The 20,145-nt window shown below is 45.1% G+C and overlaps 1 protein-coding gene across 1 annotated transcript in view; it reads right to left on the minus strand.

Moving 5' to 3' along the window:
• Positions 1 to 773: 773 nt before the first annotated feature.
• Positions 774 to 20,145, minus strand: part of Afg3l2 (AFG3 like matrix AAA peptidase subunit 2) — a 39,188-nt gene continuing 19,816 nt past the window's right edge. Inside the window, exons 10-17 of the mRNA XM_051163490.1 lie at positions 15,053 to 15,206; positions 12,419 to 12,526; positions 12,201 to 12,326; positions 10,264 to 10,374; positions 8,583 to 8,698; positions 6,718 to 6,918; positions 4,195 to 4,389; positions 774 to 2,080 (exon numbers count right to left, since the gene is read on the minus strand). Coding sequence (XP_051019447.1) covers positions 1,853 to 2,080; positions 4,195 to 4,389; positions 6,718 to 6,918; positions 8,583 to 8,698; positions 10,264 to 10,374; positions 12,201 to 12,326; positions 12,419 to 12,526; positions 15,053 to 15,206 — 1,239 coding nt within the window. The 3' untranslated portion in view covers positions 774 to 1,852. The remainder of the gene's footprint in view (positions 2,081 to 4,194; positions 4,390 to 6,717; positions 6,919 to 8,582; positions 8,699 to 10,263; positions 10,375 to 12,200; positions 12,327 to 12,418; positions 12,527 to 15,052; positions 15,207 to 20,145) is intronic.

Raw genomic sequence — 20,145 nt, forward strand, 5'->3', positions numbered from 1 at the left:
CTAGAATATGGCACCTCTATTCTTGGGAGGCAAGTAGGAACTACCCCATGAGGGAGGGAGAAGCCCTGGGCACTTACAAGGGCCCAGAGTCTTAGCTCTACCTGCTTGAAAACTTTAAGCAAGGTACAGACTGCCTGCTCTAGGACGCCTCTGAAGGCCAGGTCCTCCTTGCTCTAGAAGCAACCTGGCCTCTGGCCAGTATTTCCCTTCCACAGAGAGGCCCCAGTTCCATGACTACTTCTGTGTCAATGGCCCCGTCTCGGATAAGAGTTCATCTACCATCAAATACTCTACGACTACATAGGCCTTACAGCCTCAAACTTCGTCGCTCTACTTCCCAAGAGCATCCAGTGGGGAGAAAACAAGGTATAGTGCGGTCCTACAAATGACCAGGCAGAGCAGGTACGCTGGAGTGAGAGCTGAGGTACCAAGATTCATGCATCTCTGGTCCATTTGCCGTGGGCTGGAGTGTACACCATCAAGAACAGCTCCTACCTCCATGGGAAGGCTGCCTCAGGGTTGCCACTGTATTTTGTATGTCTAAGGGCACTGTCCCCACGTCAACAATGTAAAACGCAGGCTGCAATGTTTTTACAGGATGCAGCTGAAAAAATATAGAAACAAGTCAGGTATGTTGGCTCATACATATAATCCTCATACTCAAAAATAGAGCAGGGCTTGGAGACATGGCTCAGCAGTTAAGCACACACATTGCTCTTGCAGATCCACAAACCCATGTTAGGGGCTTATAACTCCAGCTCCAGGGGATCCCATGTTTTTTCTGGCCTCCATGGATACCTGCACTCACAGGCAGACACACCACTTAAAAATAAAGGCTGGAGAGACATTAAGAACAGCAGCTGTTCTCTTACAGGACCCAGGGTCCATAACCAGCATCCACATCCAAGGCAGCTCACAACTGTCCACAACAGCAGTCTCGAGATCTGATAGCTCATACATCTAAGCTCAAACAATGGCATTTGAAGATGAGAGTCAGTCCTCACTGTGCAATCTTTATAACTCCCTCTGGTGACTGGCAACAGCAGCAGTTACCACCTGGGACCCAGATCCATTTGCTTTGAACTCCAGATAGCTCAGGACAGCCTTGCCCAGTCGTACAATGGACACCTGGTCATGACCAGCTCACAGGGAACCTAGCTGGTGCAGCTCCCAATGACAGCACTGGTCCAGGAAATGAATCTGGAAGGCTGCAGCTTTCTGTGGGAACTGATGAGAGCAGCAAGGTGAGGTTTTGAGGAATTCATCTCCAAAGACAAAGAACACTTAATTTCTTGAAATTAGACATCTTAGTTGACCCTTCACATGTTCAGGAAAAAAACTACAATGTCCACCTTTTATTTCTGATGTAAAGAATCCATATTTACACAATACATTCATGTTTTTAAATATGTTACAGTTTTCTATAGAAAACCATTCCATTAAAACAGCAACAAGTGATCTGAATTCAAAATTTAAAATATTTGGTTGAATCAAAATATTCTTATCAGGATTCCAACTGAGGTTCACAGCACATCTGCAGAGATATCAAAGGAGGAGGAATGAAGAGTAGGTGATGGGAAAAAAAAATTCTCCCACGTAATAGGATTCCACAGGACAGGCCTTTTCAGGTGGTGCTGTCCCTCCTGCTGTGGCCACTGCTCTCCAGGCCAAGGCTGTGGGGCAGCAAAGTCCCCTCCCGAGCCCTGGGCAGTTGCTGGCCCTCTGCAGTCCTCTCAGCCTGTCTGAGTCAGCAGCTCGCTCTGTAGCAGGGCTGTTGTTTGGAAGGCTGCTACTGCTGAAACTGCAGACTGGAGCCTAGGCGGACAGAGTAAAGGGGCCTCCAGCCCTGGGCCTAGCTGACAACCTTCTCACTCAGGGGCTCCTCCTTCGCCTTCTCCTTCTCCTCACGCTCCTTGTTCCAATCCTGCAGGCCCTCAGGAAGTGAGGTGTCCTCGTCCAAGCTGCCAGTGCCTTCCACAAACTCTTCATACGTGGACTTTTCTGTAAATGGTCTGGGGCCCAGAAGTTCAACCATGTCACTCTTATCTAGCACTTCTTTTTCCAACAGTAAAAGAGCGACCTGGAATACAAGCAATTCCCATTAAGCTTCTCAGCAAAATTACTCAATAGTTAACATTTTTATTCAGAGCTAACCATTTTCTAATAAAAACCTAAGGGGCTGGGGGCGATGGCACTGCAGAGAGCCTGGGTTCAGCTCCCAGCACACCACCATCTCATAACTCCAGTTCCAAGGGGTCAGTTCCTTCTGGTCACTGAGAGCACCAGGCATGCACAGTGTGCACACACATACATTCAGGCAAACACAAACATTAAAAAAATAAAAAGACTTAAAGGCCAGGTGTGGTGGTGCACACCTTTAATCCCAGAACTTGGGAGAGGCAGGAGGATCACTGAGTTCGAGGCCAGCCTGGTCTACAAAGTGAGTTCAGGACAGCCAAGATAACATGGAGAAACCCTGTCTCAAAAAAAAAAAAAAAAAAAAAAAGAAAAGAAAAGAAAAGAAAGTTTAAAAAATAACCTAATATAACAGAACACGTTCCATTAAGGTCACATAATTTTAGAGTAAAGTGTGTACTGTATGGGAGTCACAAATGTCTATCATGGGCAAACGCATTTTGGTACATCTACACACACAGACACACACACACACACACACACACACACACACACACACACACAGAGACACACACACACACAGACACACACACACACACACAGACACACACACACACGTAGGTGTAATAGAGGAATGACATACTTCTGGGAAGAAAGTCAAGCATGCGATGTGTAACACAGTTATGCTTGCTTTAAGGAAGTTAGAGTAGATTAAGTGCCACTGAGGCGGTCAGCGCCTTGGGCTGTTCCACATCTGGAACTCTTAACACAAAACCAAATTGAGTGCATTTCTCTATTAAGTGAAGCACAGGAGAAGCGAGTGCTTTGAGCATTCCTTCTGAGCATTCCTTCTGAGGCCGCCTCTGATATGTATGCAAGTACACAGCCCAGCCACGGACAACCACTGAGACCTCAGTGACCCTACCACGGAACATCTGATCATATCAACAGTGCTTTCACACCAGCGTGACTCACTCACTACATCTCTTAGATGCCTGATCACTACCCACAGCTATCACAGAGAAGGCACAGGCTGAGGTGACTTGCAAAGGCTCTGCAGCAGGTCAGAATGCTGCCTCTGCCACTCTCAAATGTTGTGACCTTAAGTCATCGCACGACCCTCTGTGTGGTTTCATCACTGTTAAGTGGGGATAATGACATGAGGTACCTCAGTAGTGCAGGCTTAGCTGGCGCTGTGTTCGCAAGGTCCCTTATTCTGAAGAAGAACCTCAGACAATCTGCCCAAGTCCTCACTCCACAGGTGAGTAAACAGGCGTGAGCAACGCCTCCCACCCCTCTCCTCTCGGTCCCTGACTGGCTGACTTTTCTTCATTTGTTTCCTTTTCTCTGCTGTTTAAAAAAGTTCTTCTGAAATCCAGTATTTCAGGGTCCTTACCCCGTTCAACACATTCTCCTTCCAACAAACATGTTTGGTACACACTGTGTACACACAGTCTAAGCAGGGGTGAATAAGTGCACCCCCGCCTCCCCCATCATGGCAGCACCCTCTCTGCCAGCACAGAGCTGGGGATCTAGAGTCCGGCAGCGGCTCCTTATTTTTAACTACCTCTTTGGTGGGAGGCTGGTCTAAACATTTACCTTTGTGTGTTTATAGCTCCACTCACCTAACCCTGGAACAGAACAGTGCCTGCTTCTGTTCCCCAGGCATGGAAGACACTCACAGCAGAGTGAAGGAGCACAGCAGGTGATCGGGATGAGGGACCCCTAAGTGTAGCTACCAACTAAATGATGTGTGGGGAGCCAGGCAGGGTGGCTCAGCCTGAAATGCCAGCACTCAGGAGGCAGAGGCAGGAGAAGCACAGCAAGACTGGTGCCAGCCTGGTCTACACAGTGAGCCGGGCCAGCCAGACTTACACAGCAAAATCCTGTCTCAAAACACAAACAAGGCCTGCAGGAAGGCTCAGCAGGTAAAGGCACTTTGCTGGACAACTCTGATGACTTAAATTTAATCCCTGGAACCCACATAAAGGTGGAAAGAGATAACCAACTCGACAGAATAAGCATCACACCCACCCACACACGCACACTGGCCCCCACCTTCTCCACATCAGCCTTTTTCTCTGTGAGGAGAGCCACCGTCCTCTTATAAGCATCGCTGATGAGAATCCTCACTTCGTCGTCTATCAGCCTGGCCGTGGCTTCACTGTAAGGCTTCTCTAATACCATGTCCCCCTGGCGCGGGAGGTCAAAGGAGATCTGCCCCACCTTCTCGTTCATGCCAAACTGGACAATCTGAAAGAGATCCAGAACTAACCATTACACAGAATGCTTACCCTTAGAGACACTCAGGAGATGGCAGCAAGAGTGGCAGTTTGATTTAAACTCATCCGGGAACACAACCAGGACAAAATGCTAGACACCAGAGGGCAAGCTGCAACAGCTGTGAAGCCTGCAGGCTACACCTCTTGTGGTACTGAAGGGCTAGAAGCCTCACTGACTCGTGTGAGGCTCCCGAACTAGAGAGCTCTGTCTGAGGGAGAAGAGTTCCAGTGATGCAACCACACAGACGGTCATGTGATGACTTAAGGTCACAAGTGAAATCCAAACTGACTTGAAAAAAGGGCGAGGGCTGGAGAGATGGCTCAATGGTTAAGAACACTTCTGGAGGACCCAGCACCTACACAGAGGCTCTCTACCATCTGTGACTCCAGTGACCAGACAGCCGGCAGCACAGGTTTCCCCACTTTAGCACAAGCCAGCCCTTCCCACTCCTGAGATGAAAATGGACAGCAGGTGGGTGCCTTGTGAAGTTACTGTGAGGAAAAGAAATAGGATGCACAATAATGTTTCCAGGGAAGAAAAGCAGAATGGAAATACAAGTCCTCAGCAGAGGAAACTTCCAGAAATGAAGGAAGCATGGGGAAGCAGAAAAGACTCCATCCGTCAAGACACAGGACTCACAGGAGGCTAAAAGGCAGGAAAAATCTACACACAGGAGAAAAAGTACTTTTAAAAAAGATTAAACTAGAAAGAAATAAGAGCAAATAACAAACAATAATGCCTTATGGGGAATAATGTAACATTAAAAATAACTAGTTAGAAAATACTATGTTCAAAACATGACATGGAAGACAGGCAAAGAGCTGCCTGAACGGAGAGCAGTTCCCAAAGAAGCCACTCATGTCAGCCCACAGTGAACAGCCGACTGCCGGGGCTGCCGGTGGTGGGAGCTGGAGAAAACAGACATGGTTACAGGTCAGGAGAGAGGCTGCTGCTAGGAGAGTGGCAAGGGACAGATATGCCAGGTGTCAAACCGCTGTGGGTACATGGAGCCTAACAATTAAACCTTAGGGCTTTTAGAGGACTTGGGTTTGGTTCCCAGCATACACGTGGCAGCTCACAATCAACTGAAACTCTATTTCTAGAAGGTCCAAAGCTCTCTTCTGGCTGCCAAGGGTACTAGGCACACATGTGGTACACACGCAAATATATAGCCACAACACTCACATAGCTCAAATGACAAAAGCAACCTTTTTAAAAAATTAAACTTTAGGGGCTGGAGAGATGGCTCAGAGGTTAAGAGCACTATCTGCTCTTCCAGAGGTCCTGAGTTCAATTCCCAGCAACCACATGGTGACTCTATAATGAGATCTGGTGCCCTCTTCTAGTGTGCAGGTGTACATGCATACAGAACACATGGGCCTTGTGGCACGTTCTGAAATCCCCCCACCTGGGAGGATAAAGGAGTCAGGGCCACCTTCAGCTGGACAGCAAGTGGGAACTACCCTGAGCTACACGAGATGCTGTCTCAAAGAAACAAACACTTTGAAAAATAAGCTTTAAGCTGGGTATGGTGGTGCACGCCCTTTAATCCCAGCACTCAGGAAGCAGAGGCAGGTGGATCTCTGTGAATTTGAGGCCAGCCTGATCTACAAAGAATCCAAGACAGCCAGAGCTCTGTGTAACAGAGAAACTCTGTCTCAGGGTAAAAAAAAAAAAAAAAAAAAAAAAAGAAAAAAGAAAAAAGAAAAAGAAGTTTTAGACTCTACCTATACGCATTACATGCACGATCCTTAGGAAAAACTTTGAAGACTGCAGTACAAATTTTTCTTCTATCGGTTTTATTGTTTTAGAGTGAAACTGTGTTTTTAGTAGTTTTAGTTATTTGTATGTGTGTGTGTTAGGCCAGAATGTCAGACGTAGAGTTATAGGCAGATATAAGCTGCCCAATGTGAGTTCTGGGGAGAACTTGGGTCCTCTGCAAAGATAGTATGAACAGCTGAGCCATGTCTCCAGCCCTTACAGTGGATTTAAGAAAGAATATTTGGGCTGGAGAGTTGGCTCAGAGGTTAAGAGCAATGGCTGTTCTTCCAAAGGTCCTGAGTTTAATCTCCAGCAACCACATGGTGGCTCACAACTATTTATAATGAAATATGGTGCCCTCTTCTGGTGTGCAGTCACATATGAAAGCAGAACATTGTATATATAATAAATAAATAACTATTGAAAGAAAGAAAGAAAGAAAGAAAGAAAGAAAGAAAATGAATCTTTGCTTCAAAAACCTAAACCAGTGAAACACCTGTGTTGTTTCAGTAACCCACAAAGGACCAACAGACTCACCTGGGCATAGGCACTCTGGGTGACCTTCCTCAAGTCATCCTGGGCACCGGTCGTAATTCTCCCAAAGAAGATCTCTTCAGAGACACGGCCACCCAGGGTCATGCACATCCTGTCCAGCAGTTGCTCCTTGGTGTACAGATACTGCTCCTTTGGCAGGTACTGAGCATAGCCCAGTCCCTTCCCACGAGGGATGATGGACACCTGTGAGCAGGAAGCACACACAGGGAGGAGTCTGGCTACAAGGAGACTTGCTGATGAGGAGGAACAAGGAACACCATGAAGGGCTGCACAGGTGCTTCAGTGCATGAGACCTAGCAATGAGCAGGAGGGACACTGCCTCACCTCACTTTCTGCCCTTATACAAAAGCAAGCTAAAATCAGCCTCTTAGTAGAGGAGTGCTGATGACCGCTAGGGTCTCCTCTGGAAGCCCACAGAGCTGGTACAACCACTTGTGTCTCAGAGGACAAAGGGGACAGTGGACCAAGATGCTCAAGAGCATTCATTCTTCTTCCAGGTCCTTTTTATGAAACTAGGCAAGTTCCTTTTTCTTTAGAAATTAACTGCATTGGAGAAAGATTTTTTTCTATAAAGTGTAACCACTTTAAGTGTAAAACAAGAGGTTTTATAAAACAAACTTCTAACCACAACTAATATCTAAAATGCGGCCACCATGCCCCCAGGTTGCCACACAGAGCCCCAAGCAACAGCATGTGTGCTTACAGGCAAGTTTACCTTTTCCAGAATGGCATGTAAATGCCACTGCACACTGTGGACTTTGTGTGTGATTTCACTCCGTTTTTGAGATTGACCAATATTGCTGGCTTACTCATTTTAACTGCTTTATAGCATGCACTGGATAAACACATCAGGTATCCATTCTTTGTTTTTTGAAACAAGATCTCACATCTGCCCAAGCTGACCTTGAACTCTTGGCATGTTAATCCTACTGCTCCAGCCTCCAAAGTGCTGGGGTTACAAGCATGAGTCATCACCCCAACCAGCTTCCCGTTCATTCTGATGGACACCTGGACTGTTTCCAGCTTACTGACACGACACGTGAATGGAATCCATTTTCACCTCTTGATCGCCTTTATAGGAGCCAGCAAACAGCCATTTACTCAGTGAGCAGTGACTCTGGTACCAGGCTGACTCCTTCACCATTTCCTGTCCCCGTGCCCATTCACATGCCTTATTCTATAAAGTCTGCATGCAGCTCGTGCCCACAGCTTTACTCTGTTGACTTTAAGATTTGTTTTTCTAGATTTAACTCTTTTGCCACACATATTTACTACAAGTATTTTTAGAATGTGGCAGTTTCTTTCCCTTCCCCCCATTTAAATGATTACACTTTTGCGACAGGGAATTATTAAATAGCCCAGGCTGCCTGCAACTCATGATCTTCCTGCCCTTCGCCTCCTGAGCGTGACACCATGTGCCTACCCCACCTTTTTTTTTTTTTTTTTTTTTTTTTGGAGACAAGGTTTTTCTGTGTAGCCTTGGCTGTCCTGGACTCACTTTGTAGACCAGGCTGGACTCCAGCTGACAGAGATCCACCTGCCTCTGCCTCCCTGAGTGCTGAGATTAACGGTGTATACCACCACGCCCAGCTCACACATACTTAATAAATCAAATTAAATTTTAAAAGGGCTGGCACTCATCTAGCATTATGAAGCACTAGGTTCAAGCTCCAGGATGGCAGACAGGCAGTTTCCTGTCTAAACGTGTGCTGTACTGCAGGAGGGCTAAGTGAGCTCTTCCTTCAGCATTCACTAGTCCCCGTATGTTTTCTCCTGAGTGAGTGCATTCCCTTTCAGCCTCTGCTCACTCTACGTTGGCCCGCCTACTGCAGCACATGCTGTGGCACCTTTAAGAGCGGGTCTGCGTGCTCCAGATACCAGCCGGCGACTGCATGGCCTGCTTCGTGGTAAGCCACCGTCTTCTTCTCCTCAGGCTGCAGAACTTGGGTTTTTTTCTCCAAGCCTAACAAATAACAAAACCCCAGACCACAGTTTTAGTGACAATGACATTAAAAAGTAGCAATACAGAGGCTGGAGAGATGGCTCAGTGGTTAAGAGCACCATCTGTTCTTCCAGAGGTCCTGAGTTCAATTCCCAGCAACCACATGGTGGCTCATAGCCATCTATAATGAGATCTGGTTCCCTCTTCTGGTGTGCAGGAGTACATGCAGGCAGAACACTGTATATGTAATAAATAAATCTTTAAAAAGAAAAAGTAGCAATACAGTGCTATATTTCTTTTTCTTTCCTTTTTTTTTTTTTTTTTTGCCAGGGTTTCTGTGTAGTTCTGGCTATCTTAGACTTGCTCTGTAGGCCAGGCTGGCCTCAAACTCACAGAGATCCACCTGCCTCTGAGCTGCCTCAACTTCCTGACCAAAATCAGACTTAAGGGCAAAGTCTGAAATATATCCAACTACAACAAAAAAGTCTATTTCTCATCTTTGCCCCAGGCTCACTTGTAAGCCACATACCTTTTTTGGGTTAAATCAACAGAAATGTAAAGTAATTAGTCATTTAGGTCATGTGAAACATGAAACTCATAGGAAAAAGACAAGTATGGAAGGGTCCTCTGCTTGGTTTTGTTACCCAGAATCCTCAAGTCCCAGGATAACAAGGATGCTTATTGTCTGTTACCAGTGGAAGGCAGATGACAGGAAAGTATCATACTAATGAAAGATCTGAAATTCCTACTCAGAGATAGCCAGGTCATCACACAGGCCAGACAGCTTAAGGGATTAAGGAGGTTGTCAAGAAACACTCCAGGAAGGTGAGCTCCCAGACACACAGTTCAATGCCAACTGCAGAGCTCAGAGTTCTGCAATTTCAGCTTTTTCCTAGCCTGTAGAGGCAGGCTGCAAGCCTCATTTTGAATCATGATCTATAATTGTAAATCCTGATGGTGCATATTCTGCAGTAGGCAAACCTTCACACCATCCTGCTTTGTTCAAAGTAATCCATTTGAGGGGGAAGCTATGCTCTCAGTGACATAACAAGTGTACTCCACAAAGCTACCAGGGGGGAAAGGAACTAAGGACGATTTAATACACATTCTGTTTCCTCAAGCATTTCTTTCTTTTTGTAGTTCTGGAGATGGAACCCTGAGCCACAGGCATACTAAGCAGGCACTCCACCGTTATGCTATAACCCCTAACCTGCCTGCTTACAAACCATCTCCCAGAGTTCATCACAGGATTTTCCCCTTTCTCACATTATTACAAAGCATGAAGCTTTGGTTCACAGAGGCGGCACTGTCAACAGGCAACTCCTCCCTACCTCAGAGAGAGGAACGACAGTTCAGACACAAGAAAGCCGAAGGCAAGCCTAGAGATCGCATGGCAAGCCCCAAAGCGATGTGGGGTTTTTTTGTAGAGAAATTAAGGGCTGGAAATTTCTTTTATGAGCTTTTAAAAAAAAGAGACATGGTCTCACCATTTCCCACAGAGTGGGCTCAAAATCAAGCTTCTCCTGTGTCATCTCCCATATGCAGGAATTAGTTACACACCACCTGAGTAACCCTGAGCTCCGTACCTCCAATCACACGCTCAATGGCTTGCTCGAAGTGCTTCTCATTTATGGCATCTGAAAGGTGTCTTGCAGCAATCAAAGCAGCTTCATTGCAGACATTAGCAACATCAGCTCCTACAAAACGAACACGCGAAGTCATGCTCCAATGGGCCAGTCACACCAGGGAGGACCAACCCACACAGATCTTAGCCATAAAGAGACCAAGAAGGGGTAAACTGAAATGCAATTCAAGGTTGAAGGAACCCTAAGCTATTCTAGTATTAAGTACAACCCTATACAACTTTGGCCTGTGAGCTAAGACGAGAGAAAGAGTAGTAAACGGATAACTCCAGAGAACTATGTACCTCAATAGATAATATGGTTCTGTAATTGCAAACTATAATAGTGTTTTTACATTTTTATTTTATTTTTTATGCTAGATCACCCAGAGCTGGAGTTACAGATTGCTGCTAGCTGTGTGGGTGCTAGGAATCAACCCTAGGTCCTCTGGAAGGGCAGCCAGTGCTCTGAACTACTGAGCGTTCTCCGACCCAATGATAGTATTTTTAAATATTCATTAATTTTCTTAGCTTTGCTCATCTTTGCTGAGAAAACAACTTATAGGCATGCTAGACAACATGCCTATATAACATATAACAAGTATGTATTAAAATAATCTACATTTGGCTAACAAACACTGATAGAATATTTTATCCAACAGATATAGAGAACATAAATCAAAAAGAATCAAAATGATTTCTCATATCTAACAAATCATTGTGAAATGAAACTAGAACCAACAGCAAACAAACTATAGAAATACAATAAACACTTAAATAACAAGTCAAAACCTCAATAAGATAGCAATTTACACTCCTGGGATCACTACAAGAAGAAGACAAATAAACTAAATGTGGTGGTTCTTGCCTGTAATCCCAACACTGGGGAGGCCTGAGGCAAGAGGACCACTACAAATTCAAGGTCAGCCTGGACTAGTTAGCAGTTTGCAGACCAGCCAGGCTTTGCAGCAAGATCTTGTCTCAAAATGACAGTGAGGAGGAGACATGAGAGAGACAGCCAGAGAGAACAGACGTTGCTGGCTAGAATATGTGAGAGACTGACATAAGTATTCATAGCCTTAGTGGGAAGTTAAAATGATGCAGCCACTGTAGAGAACAGCCTGATAGACCCTTAGAAAGGAATATACCCACAAAACTGTAGGTGATTATTAGGAACATTACGTAACAATCACAATGTAGAAACCACTCAATGTCATCAAAAAAGGAAAGGTAAGTGAGACATGGCATAGCCACACACCAGCAAATTCTACCTGTTACCACATGGACCAATCTCAAATAGCATTCTAAGTGAACATAAGCCAGGCAACATATTGCATAATCCAATTATATGAAATGTCCAGGTAGAAAAACTTATAAAGACTGAAAGTAGATATCTGTTGTCCTGACGTGGGTGGAAGGAGGAAGGGCTGCTGATAGATTCTTCTCGGGGTGATGCAATATTCCAAAGCTAAAGCCATGGCTGTGCTACAGGATCAATACAATAAATGTCAATACACTAAAACCCAGTGCAGTCACACTCAGTACTAGTGTAGAGCATGCTGTCTACACCAATAACTGTTCAAAGATACTTGGGGACAAGGCCTAGAAGATTTATGGATAAAGTGATGTGTGGTCCGGAACTGACCACAATCCACTATGGAGGCAGAGGGTGGGGTCCAAATGCAGAGTGCCTGCTTCTTAACTGCTACCTGCTCACTCCCAAAGCTGGCAAAGTGCTCAAGGCTCAATTTACTGCATCCTCTAATTATGTGCATGTGTGAAGGCTCCCATAATGAAAAGGTAAAAACAACTGATGAAGGCCCCAAGTGATGAGGAACGGCAGTAACTGGGTACTTGCCAGTGATTGAAAATGCTTTGACAATAGTAGCAATTTCCACTTACCGGAAAACCCTGGGGTTAAGGACGCCAGTTTTCTGGCCAATTTATCTTTTTCCAAGGCACTGTCTAGTTTCAATGGTCGAAGGTGAACTTTGAAGATTGAGGCTCGTCCTTTTATATCTGGGGGTCCTTCAGAAATTATTTTTAAGGGGAAAAAAAGGTCACAATGAGACACATCTCTATCATAATCCTTAGACTGAATCTAGTGAATGCCATCTCACCAATAAAGATCTGCCTGTCGAATCGGCCTGGCCTCAACAGAGCTGGATCCAGGATGTCTGGCCGATTGGTGCCTGCCAGGATGACCACATTGGTGGTTGTGTTGAAGCCTAAAATGGTGGTAATAAAAACATAGTCAGAATTGAATAGCTTAAGACAGACAAGACTGTCTGGCAGTGGAAGGGTATCACAAAGCCATACCTGTATTAGACAATCTTTTCTAGACTTAGAAATTTTCAAATTTTCATTGTGTATGGGTGTTTTGCCTCCATCTATGTCTGTGCACTACGTATGTACAGTGCCTGTGAAGACCAGAAGAGGGTATCAGATCCCCTCGGACTGGAATTCAAGTTATTTTTATTTGTTTTTGGCTTTTCAAGACAGGGTTAACTTTGGCTGTCCTGGACTCACTGTGTAGACCAGGCTGACCTCTAACTCACAGTGATCCACCTGCCTCTGCCTCCCGAGTGCTGGGATAAAAGGGATATGCCACCATGCCCGGCTTATGTGATGACTATTCTTGGCTGTCAACTTTGACCACATCTGGAACTAACTAAAACCCAATGGCTGGGTACACCTCTGAGGGATTTTTTTTTTCCTTAATTAAATCATTTGAAGTGTGAAGACTCACTTTAACCTGGGCCACACCTTCTGCTGGAAGCCTCTATCAGGAACATGGAAGAAGGAAGCTCGCTCTCCCTGCCTGCTTGCCCTCACTCTCACTGGCAGCAGAGCCTGTCTTCAGGACTCGGGTGTCTACTGAAGACCAGCTGAGACAGCCAGCCTCATGGACTGAACAACTACTGGGTTCCTGGGCTTTGTTGGTAGACAGCCATTCTTGGACTAGCTGGACCACAGCCTGTAAGTTACACAATAAATTCCATATATATCAGAACTATGATTATCCTGCTGTCTTACCAAAACCAGAAGTGACTCCTCTAATCCCTACTAATCATTTTCTGTCAAGCCCTTTCCTCTACAGGGCACACACAGCTTTAAGAATCAATTTTCTTTCTTTCTTTTTTTTGGTTTTTGGCTTTTTTGAAACAGGGTTTCTCTGTGTAGCTTTGGTTATCCAGGACTCACTTTGTAGACCAGGCTGGTCTCGAACTCACAGAGATCCACATGCTTCTGCCTCCCGAGTGTGGGGATTACAGGTATGCGCCACTGTGCCGGGCTAAGAATTAATTTTCTTTTTAAATTTTTTTTAAAAAAAGATATAGTCTCACTCTGTATTCTAGACTGGCCTAGAACTTACTACGTACCAAACTTGTGGTAAGTCTCTTAGCTCTTCCTCAAGTGCTATACCCCTGTGCCCAGCATTCTTCTCTCTTTTTTAGATTTAATTTTTATCATTTTTATTACATGTCTGTATCCACATGTAAGTCAGAGTTCCCTTAGAGTCCAGAGGCTGGAGTTACAGATGGTTTGAGTGCTTAATTTACAGAGAGTTATAAGCCAAAAAATTTGTGTTGCCGGAAATGAAACTGGGGTCCTTGGTAAAAGCAGTACATGCTGTTAACCACTAAGCTATCTCTTCTGCCGCCAACGGCTCAATTTTCTCAGTCATTCTCAAATGTTGATATCCTTCCCCCAACATGCACCCCAGACACAGGCACTAAAAGCGTACATGGGCTGGTATCCCAATGTGGCACTTGCTTTGAACTCACAACTTGAAGGGTGAACTGACTGCCAGAGAACGGGGCATTCTCCGCTTTCACACTCTGACACTGCGCCTGGCTGGCTTCCTCATCTAATCCCGCAGGATGCCTGGCACTGTACCTCCTTCCCTTTCTGTACACACAGGCAAGTGTCCACACACCTCCCAGCAGGCAGGATGCAGCAGCCCTAAACTCTGCCTCTTTACTTGACAGAAAAGCTGTCCAGCATGCAAAGACTGCTACTTTATGGATTAAGAACCCAGGATTTTAGGGGGTGAAAGTGATACACAATGGTTAAATCTGTACTTCAAATAGGACCAGCAGAGTTTGGCTTTGATCTTCTTTGGCTAAGTGGGGTGGCAGCAGTAAGTCAGCCAGCCTTAGGAAACACACTCTGCAGTGTGCTGTGCTGCTCAGTAGGAAGTCCTGTGGGTCAGGGATACTCACTGTATGTTGGACTTAGGGTATTTTCAACTTAGATGCAAACCCACAAAGGTAAAAAAGACTTGTATTCAGTGTTTGCCGAATTCATACTTCACTGTGCTTGAGTTTTCATAATGTTCCAGAACCATACTCAACTTTGAGAATGAGACAGCCATTAGCTCTTTGGTTGATAATTTCACCAACTTTCTTAATCAGAGCCATCTTATTGCCAATGTTGAGGGGTGGTGCTGGCTGGCTAAGGTACTGGTATGAAATAACATTAGGTGCATGTATGTATGTGTGTCAGTGTGCGCCTGTGGAGACCAGAAAATGAGGTGGAGACCAGAAAATGAGGTGGATCCCTTGGAACTGTGAGCCACCATGTGGGGCTGGGAATCGAAGCCAGGTCCCCTGGAAGAGCAGCTGGTGCTCTGCTGAGCCACTGACTCTAATCCTAAAGATCAGATGGTCTTTCACTTTAAAGGTTGGTGTCACAGTAAAGATGCTCATGCAGAGGCTCAAGACAGTTGGAGGTTCGGGCTGACTGCTCACCGTCCATCTCCACAAGCAGCTGGTTGAGGGTGTTCTCCTGCTCGCTCTGCCCTCCAAAGTTGCCACGACCCCGCTTCCTTCCAACAGCATCAATCTCATCAATGAAGAGAATGCAAGGCGCATTCTTCCGAGCAAGGGCAAATAAGTCTCGGACCTTGACAGAAAGAAACATGAGTTACTTGGCGAGTCAGTGTTCCTAGTAACACAACTCAAAACAAGGCATGGTAGCACACACCTGTACTTGGAACACTCAGGAGCCTAGGGTAGGAGGACTGCAAAATGGAGGGCACCTTGGGCTACGTAGTAAAACCCTGTTCCCTCACTAAAGACTGTTAAACCCTAACCTTTCTGTGATTCACATGATATATCCAGATACTTTTCCAGTTATATGCAGTGGGGCTGGTGAGGTGAGTCAGTGGGTAAAGGTGCCTGCCGCTGAGCCTGCAGACATCAGAGTTTGAGCCCGTGGACCCATCTAGTGGAAAGAGAGAACAAACTCCCTCAAGTTGTCCTTTTCCACGTGTACCTGTTGTGTCACCCACATGCCCACACACAAAAATAAGTAAAACCACAATTTAAAAAATGATAAGGAACAAAGAAGTGGGAAATGACAGTAATAGCTACTGTCATAGGTGTGCCAATATTATTTCTATAATCTATAAATTACTGTGGCCGATCTGTATCTTCTGTTTTTGTAACATAACAAGTCAGTCCTGTTGGGCATCTTGCCCTGCAGATACAGAGGCAGCTGGCCTCTACCTTCACCCTGAGCTGGTCAGTCAGCTTCTTCAAGGCTCATACTTCATACCCAGGGCAGCTATTAACAAGCAAGGACTCTTAACAGGCCTCACACACAGGGCTCAGTTTCCACATCCACCAGCTAACCAACACAGAACTGGCAATGAGGTTCTTGCCCACAACTCACAACAGGGGCCATGGCTGCGTCCCTCTTAAGGCCACAATTTGGAAAGACAGAAAGGCAAACAGCCTTGGGCCTCACTGTCAGCCTCAGGCCCAGCTCCCCCACGCTCAGATTGCTGTCGCCTTTCCTGCCTAAATTCTGGATTATCTTCCCTCCTCTGCCCTGAATATATCCCCTAATGCAAGGTGCTGCTGCTTGTAAACTCCCAACCCAGCTCCAGAGCTGCGATCCAAAGACCTCTTGCCCTTAAGCCCAACCCTTCAGCTCCTGGCCTCATCTGGAAGTTGGCAGCCCTGCAAAGTGTTCAAGAGAAGGGGTTTGCACATTGCTCTTCAGGCAGCTGGGGGTCCACCCTATTCCCTACTATTGCTTCTGTGTCTAAAATGTTAAAATGAACAAAAATGCTATCAAAGTGCAAGGTGGTGTCACAGTACTTTCCAAATATGAGGATATATAGTTTTTAATCTGTAAGACTTCTACTGAGAAGTCTTATTCCTGTTGTGTGGCAGGCTCCAGCCTCCATGTTCCTGAAGCCTGATGGTCACTTCCCTCGTGGATGCACACATGCACGTGATTGCTGGACTCAGTTACTGACCCACTCAAGGCCAGCACTGCCACTGGGTCTTCTGCAAACCCAGCCGTAAGCTGTTCACCCTGCCTGCCCCACCTCCCAGACTAATTCACTATGTACATCCTAAGCTTCTCCCATCACCAAGGCTTTGCTCCCCTCTCAGCTCCTTGACCTATGGGCCTAGCACCATTCATACACCTCCCATCTTCAATATCCCCTATACATATAAGGGTTAGTGGCGTATCATCCACGATATGACTCCCTCTTCTCTTTTTCTAGGACTGATCTGTTCTGCAAATCCACATTAATCTCCTGCTCCATTAACTATAAGCGTCGCTGATGCTAAGATCCTCAGCAGTACACTCACTACCAAATAGCACAAGTCCATCCTACAGATTCAGAGCTACATCCTCATGTTTGGGAAGTGACGGGATGGCACCCTGCACTTTGACAGCATTGCTTTTTCACTTAAGTTAACATTTTAGACACAGATAAAATACACTGAAAATGAAAAATGAGTATCTCTTGAAAATTAAACCATCCCCACACTTTCTGACATCAAACATTACAGAGCAGTAGTAATCAAGAGTGTGGTGCTGGCTTAAGAACACAGATCAGCAAGAGAGAACTCAGTCCAGAATAAACCCATGCACCATGGCTGACAGTGTCAAGGTCATTCAGTGGGGGAGAGGGTATTTTCAACAAATGATGCTGGGAGAGTTGGACATACATATGTAAAAGAATGAGAATAGGCCTCTACTTCATCCTACATATAAAAATTAACTAAAAAGAGAACCCGACCTGACTATAAGAGCAAAAACCATAAAACTCTTAAGGGAAAAAAATTGTAAGAATAAATGCTTGCAACCTTTATTTGGAACAGAGTCTGCACACATCTCCCTCTCCCCTTTCCTTTCACACACACGCACTCTCCCTCCTCCTCTCTCCCCATCATACTCTCCTTCCCTCTCTCCTCTACCGCCCCGCACACATACAAAATTTAGAAATCGTTTTTAAATAACCCTTTGTGCTTTAAGATATGCTGGGCGTGGTGGCTCACACCTTTCATCCCAGCCCTGAGCAGGTAGATCTCTGTGATTTAATACAAGAGACCTCTTCATTACCAAAAATTATAATCCATTCTGTCAAGAAGTCAATGACTTTTGGCTGGACACTGGTGGCTTATGCCTTTAATCCTAGCACTCACAAAGCAGAGGCAAATGGATCTCTGTACATCTGAGGCTGGCCTAGTTTACACAACAAGCTCCAGACTAGTGAAGGGCTACATAGTGAGATTCATAGTGATACACACTGAGGAAAAAGTGTTTGCAAACCAATTATCCAACTAGGAATTAGTAGCAAGAATATATGAAAAACTTGTGACCACTCAATAACAAAAGCACCAATAAATTAATTAATAAAATTAAAACCAGGAAGCAGGGCCAGGGAATCTGCTCAGTGGGTAAAAGGACTTGCCACACAAGCCTGACACCAGAACCCATGTGAAAAGACAGATGCAGTGGTGTATTTTCTGCAAACCCAGCACTTCTATGGTGAAATGGGAGGCAGAGGCAGGAAGCACGTGGACCAGCAAGCAATAGGAACAAGAAAGACTACCTCAACAAGCAGAAAGAGAACTGACTCTCCCAAGTTGCCCTCTGACCTCCATATACATACATGGCATGGACCTGGCCACAGGTATGCCAGGAATGGTGGTACACATCTATGGCCTACCCTTAAGGAAGCTGGATCACAGGCATTCAGTAAATAAAGGCACGCTAAGAATGGTGGTGCACATCTATGAGCCTACCCTTAGGGAGGCTGAGGCAAACATATTGCTGTGAGTTCAAGCTAAGCCAAGTTACATACATAGCCAAAAAACAAAAGCAAGGCCCACAGAAGACTCAGCAGATGAGAATGCCTGCCACCAATTCTGACGTTCTAAGTTTGATTCCCTAGGAAAAAGAAAACCAACTACTACAGATTGCTCCCTGTTCTCCACAGGCTTCCTGGTGTGGACACTCACACATGATATGCATACATACATATATACATACACATATAAGATAAATAAATGTAAACAAACAAATAACAACAAGCCCTCCTCAAGGAAAAAAATTATATACACAAGACTGGCATGGTGGCTCACAACCATCAGAAGTTCAAGGCCAGTCTAGGCTGCATAAGACCCTATCTCAAAAACAAACACTAAACCAAAACAAAACACTGGGGCTTGGAAAGATGGCTCAGCAATTAAAAGGACTTCCTGTGCAATCATGGGGATCAGAGTTCAGCTCTCATTACCATGTAATGAACCGAGCATCCCAGCACATGCCTGTAAAGGAGACAGGAGGGCTGCAGGGGCTTGCAGGCTTTTATCCTAGGTCAAAAAAGTAAGCTACAGGTTCAGGGAAACTGCCTTGAAGAAATGGATAGAGTGAAAGAGGAAAATAAATTTGAGACCTTCTTCTAAGTCTACACACACACACACACACACACCATACACACACACACACACACACACAAATATACATCTGTACTCACTCGCACAGAAAGATACACCGAAATTTAACAAATAAATATTTGAAAATAAACAGGCTAGCCAGGCAGTAGAGATTTTTAATACTTTTAATCCAAGCAGACAGGAGACAGAGGTAGGCAAATCTCTGTGGGTTTAAGACCAGCGTGGTTTTGTTTGTTTGCTTGGTTTTTCCAGACAGGGCTGTCCTTAACTCACTTTGTAGACCAAGCCGGTCTCATAGAGATCTGCCTGCCTCTGCCTCCCTGAGTGTTGGGACTAAAGGTGTGCACCACTATACTCAGCTGGCCAGTCTGGTTTATAGAACAATTTCCAGGCCAGCTAGGGCTACACACAGAAACCCTATATCAAACAGACAAAGGATCAAAAAAGCCATCTCTGCAAGAAAGACATAAATGGCCTAGTCTGTAAAGCATATGCACACATGCACACCTACATGCACATACTGACACAAAAATGTAGATATATCACACACACCCAAAGACAAATGGCCAATATGCAGGTGAAATATACTTAATATTACTAGTCAAGGAAATACAAATCAAAGGCAAATTAAAATGCCTTACTATGCTAAAAACTCAGAATGCATTAATGAGGAACCTTCACAGTGTTGGTGAAAATGTAAAATGGCACAGACATTTTGGAAAATTCAGTGGCAACTTTAAGTACACTGAGTGAGAAAAGCCAAGCACGGAAGACCACATACTGAGCACAGCAGTGCATGCTGGGCCCAGCTACTCAAGAAATAGATACAGGGAGGTCATTTGAGCTCAGGAATTCAAGACCAACCTAAGCAACACAGTAAGATCTCATCTCAAACAAAACAAAACAAAACAAAATAAAGGGCTAGACAGATGGCTCAGATGATAAGAGCACTGGGTGCTCTTCCAGAGAAACCAGGTTCAGTTCTCAGCACCCACATGTAGTTAACAGCAGTCTGTAACTCCAGTTCTAGGGTAGCCAACACCTCTTCTGTCTGTGGCCACTGCGTGCACATGCAGCAAAAACATGCATAGACATAGAATAAAAAATATATTTTTTTTAAATACAAAACAAAATCC

This window comes from Acomys russatus, chromosome 20, assembly GCF_903995435.1.
Source record: "Acomys russatus chromosome 20, mAcoRus1.1, whole genome shotgun sequence".
Lineage (NCBI taxonomy): Eukaryota > Metazoa > Chordata > Mammalia > Rodentia > Muridae > Acomys > Acomys russatus.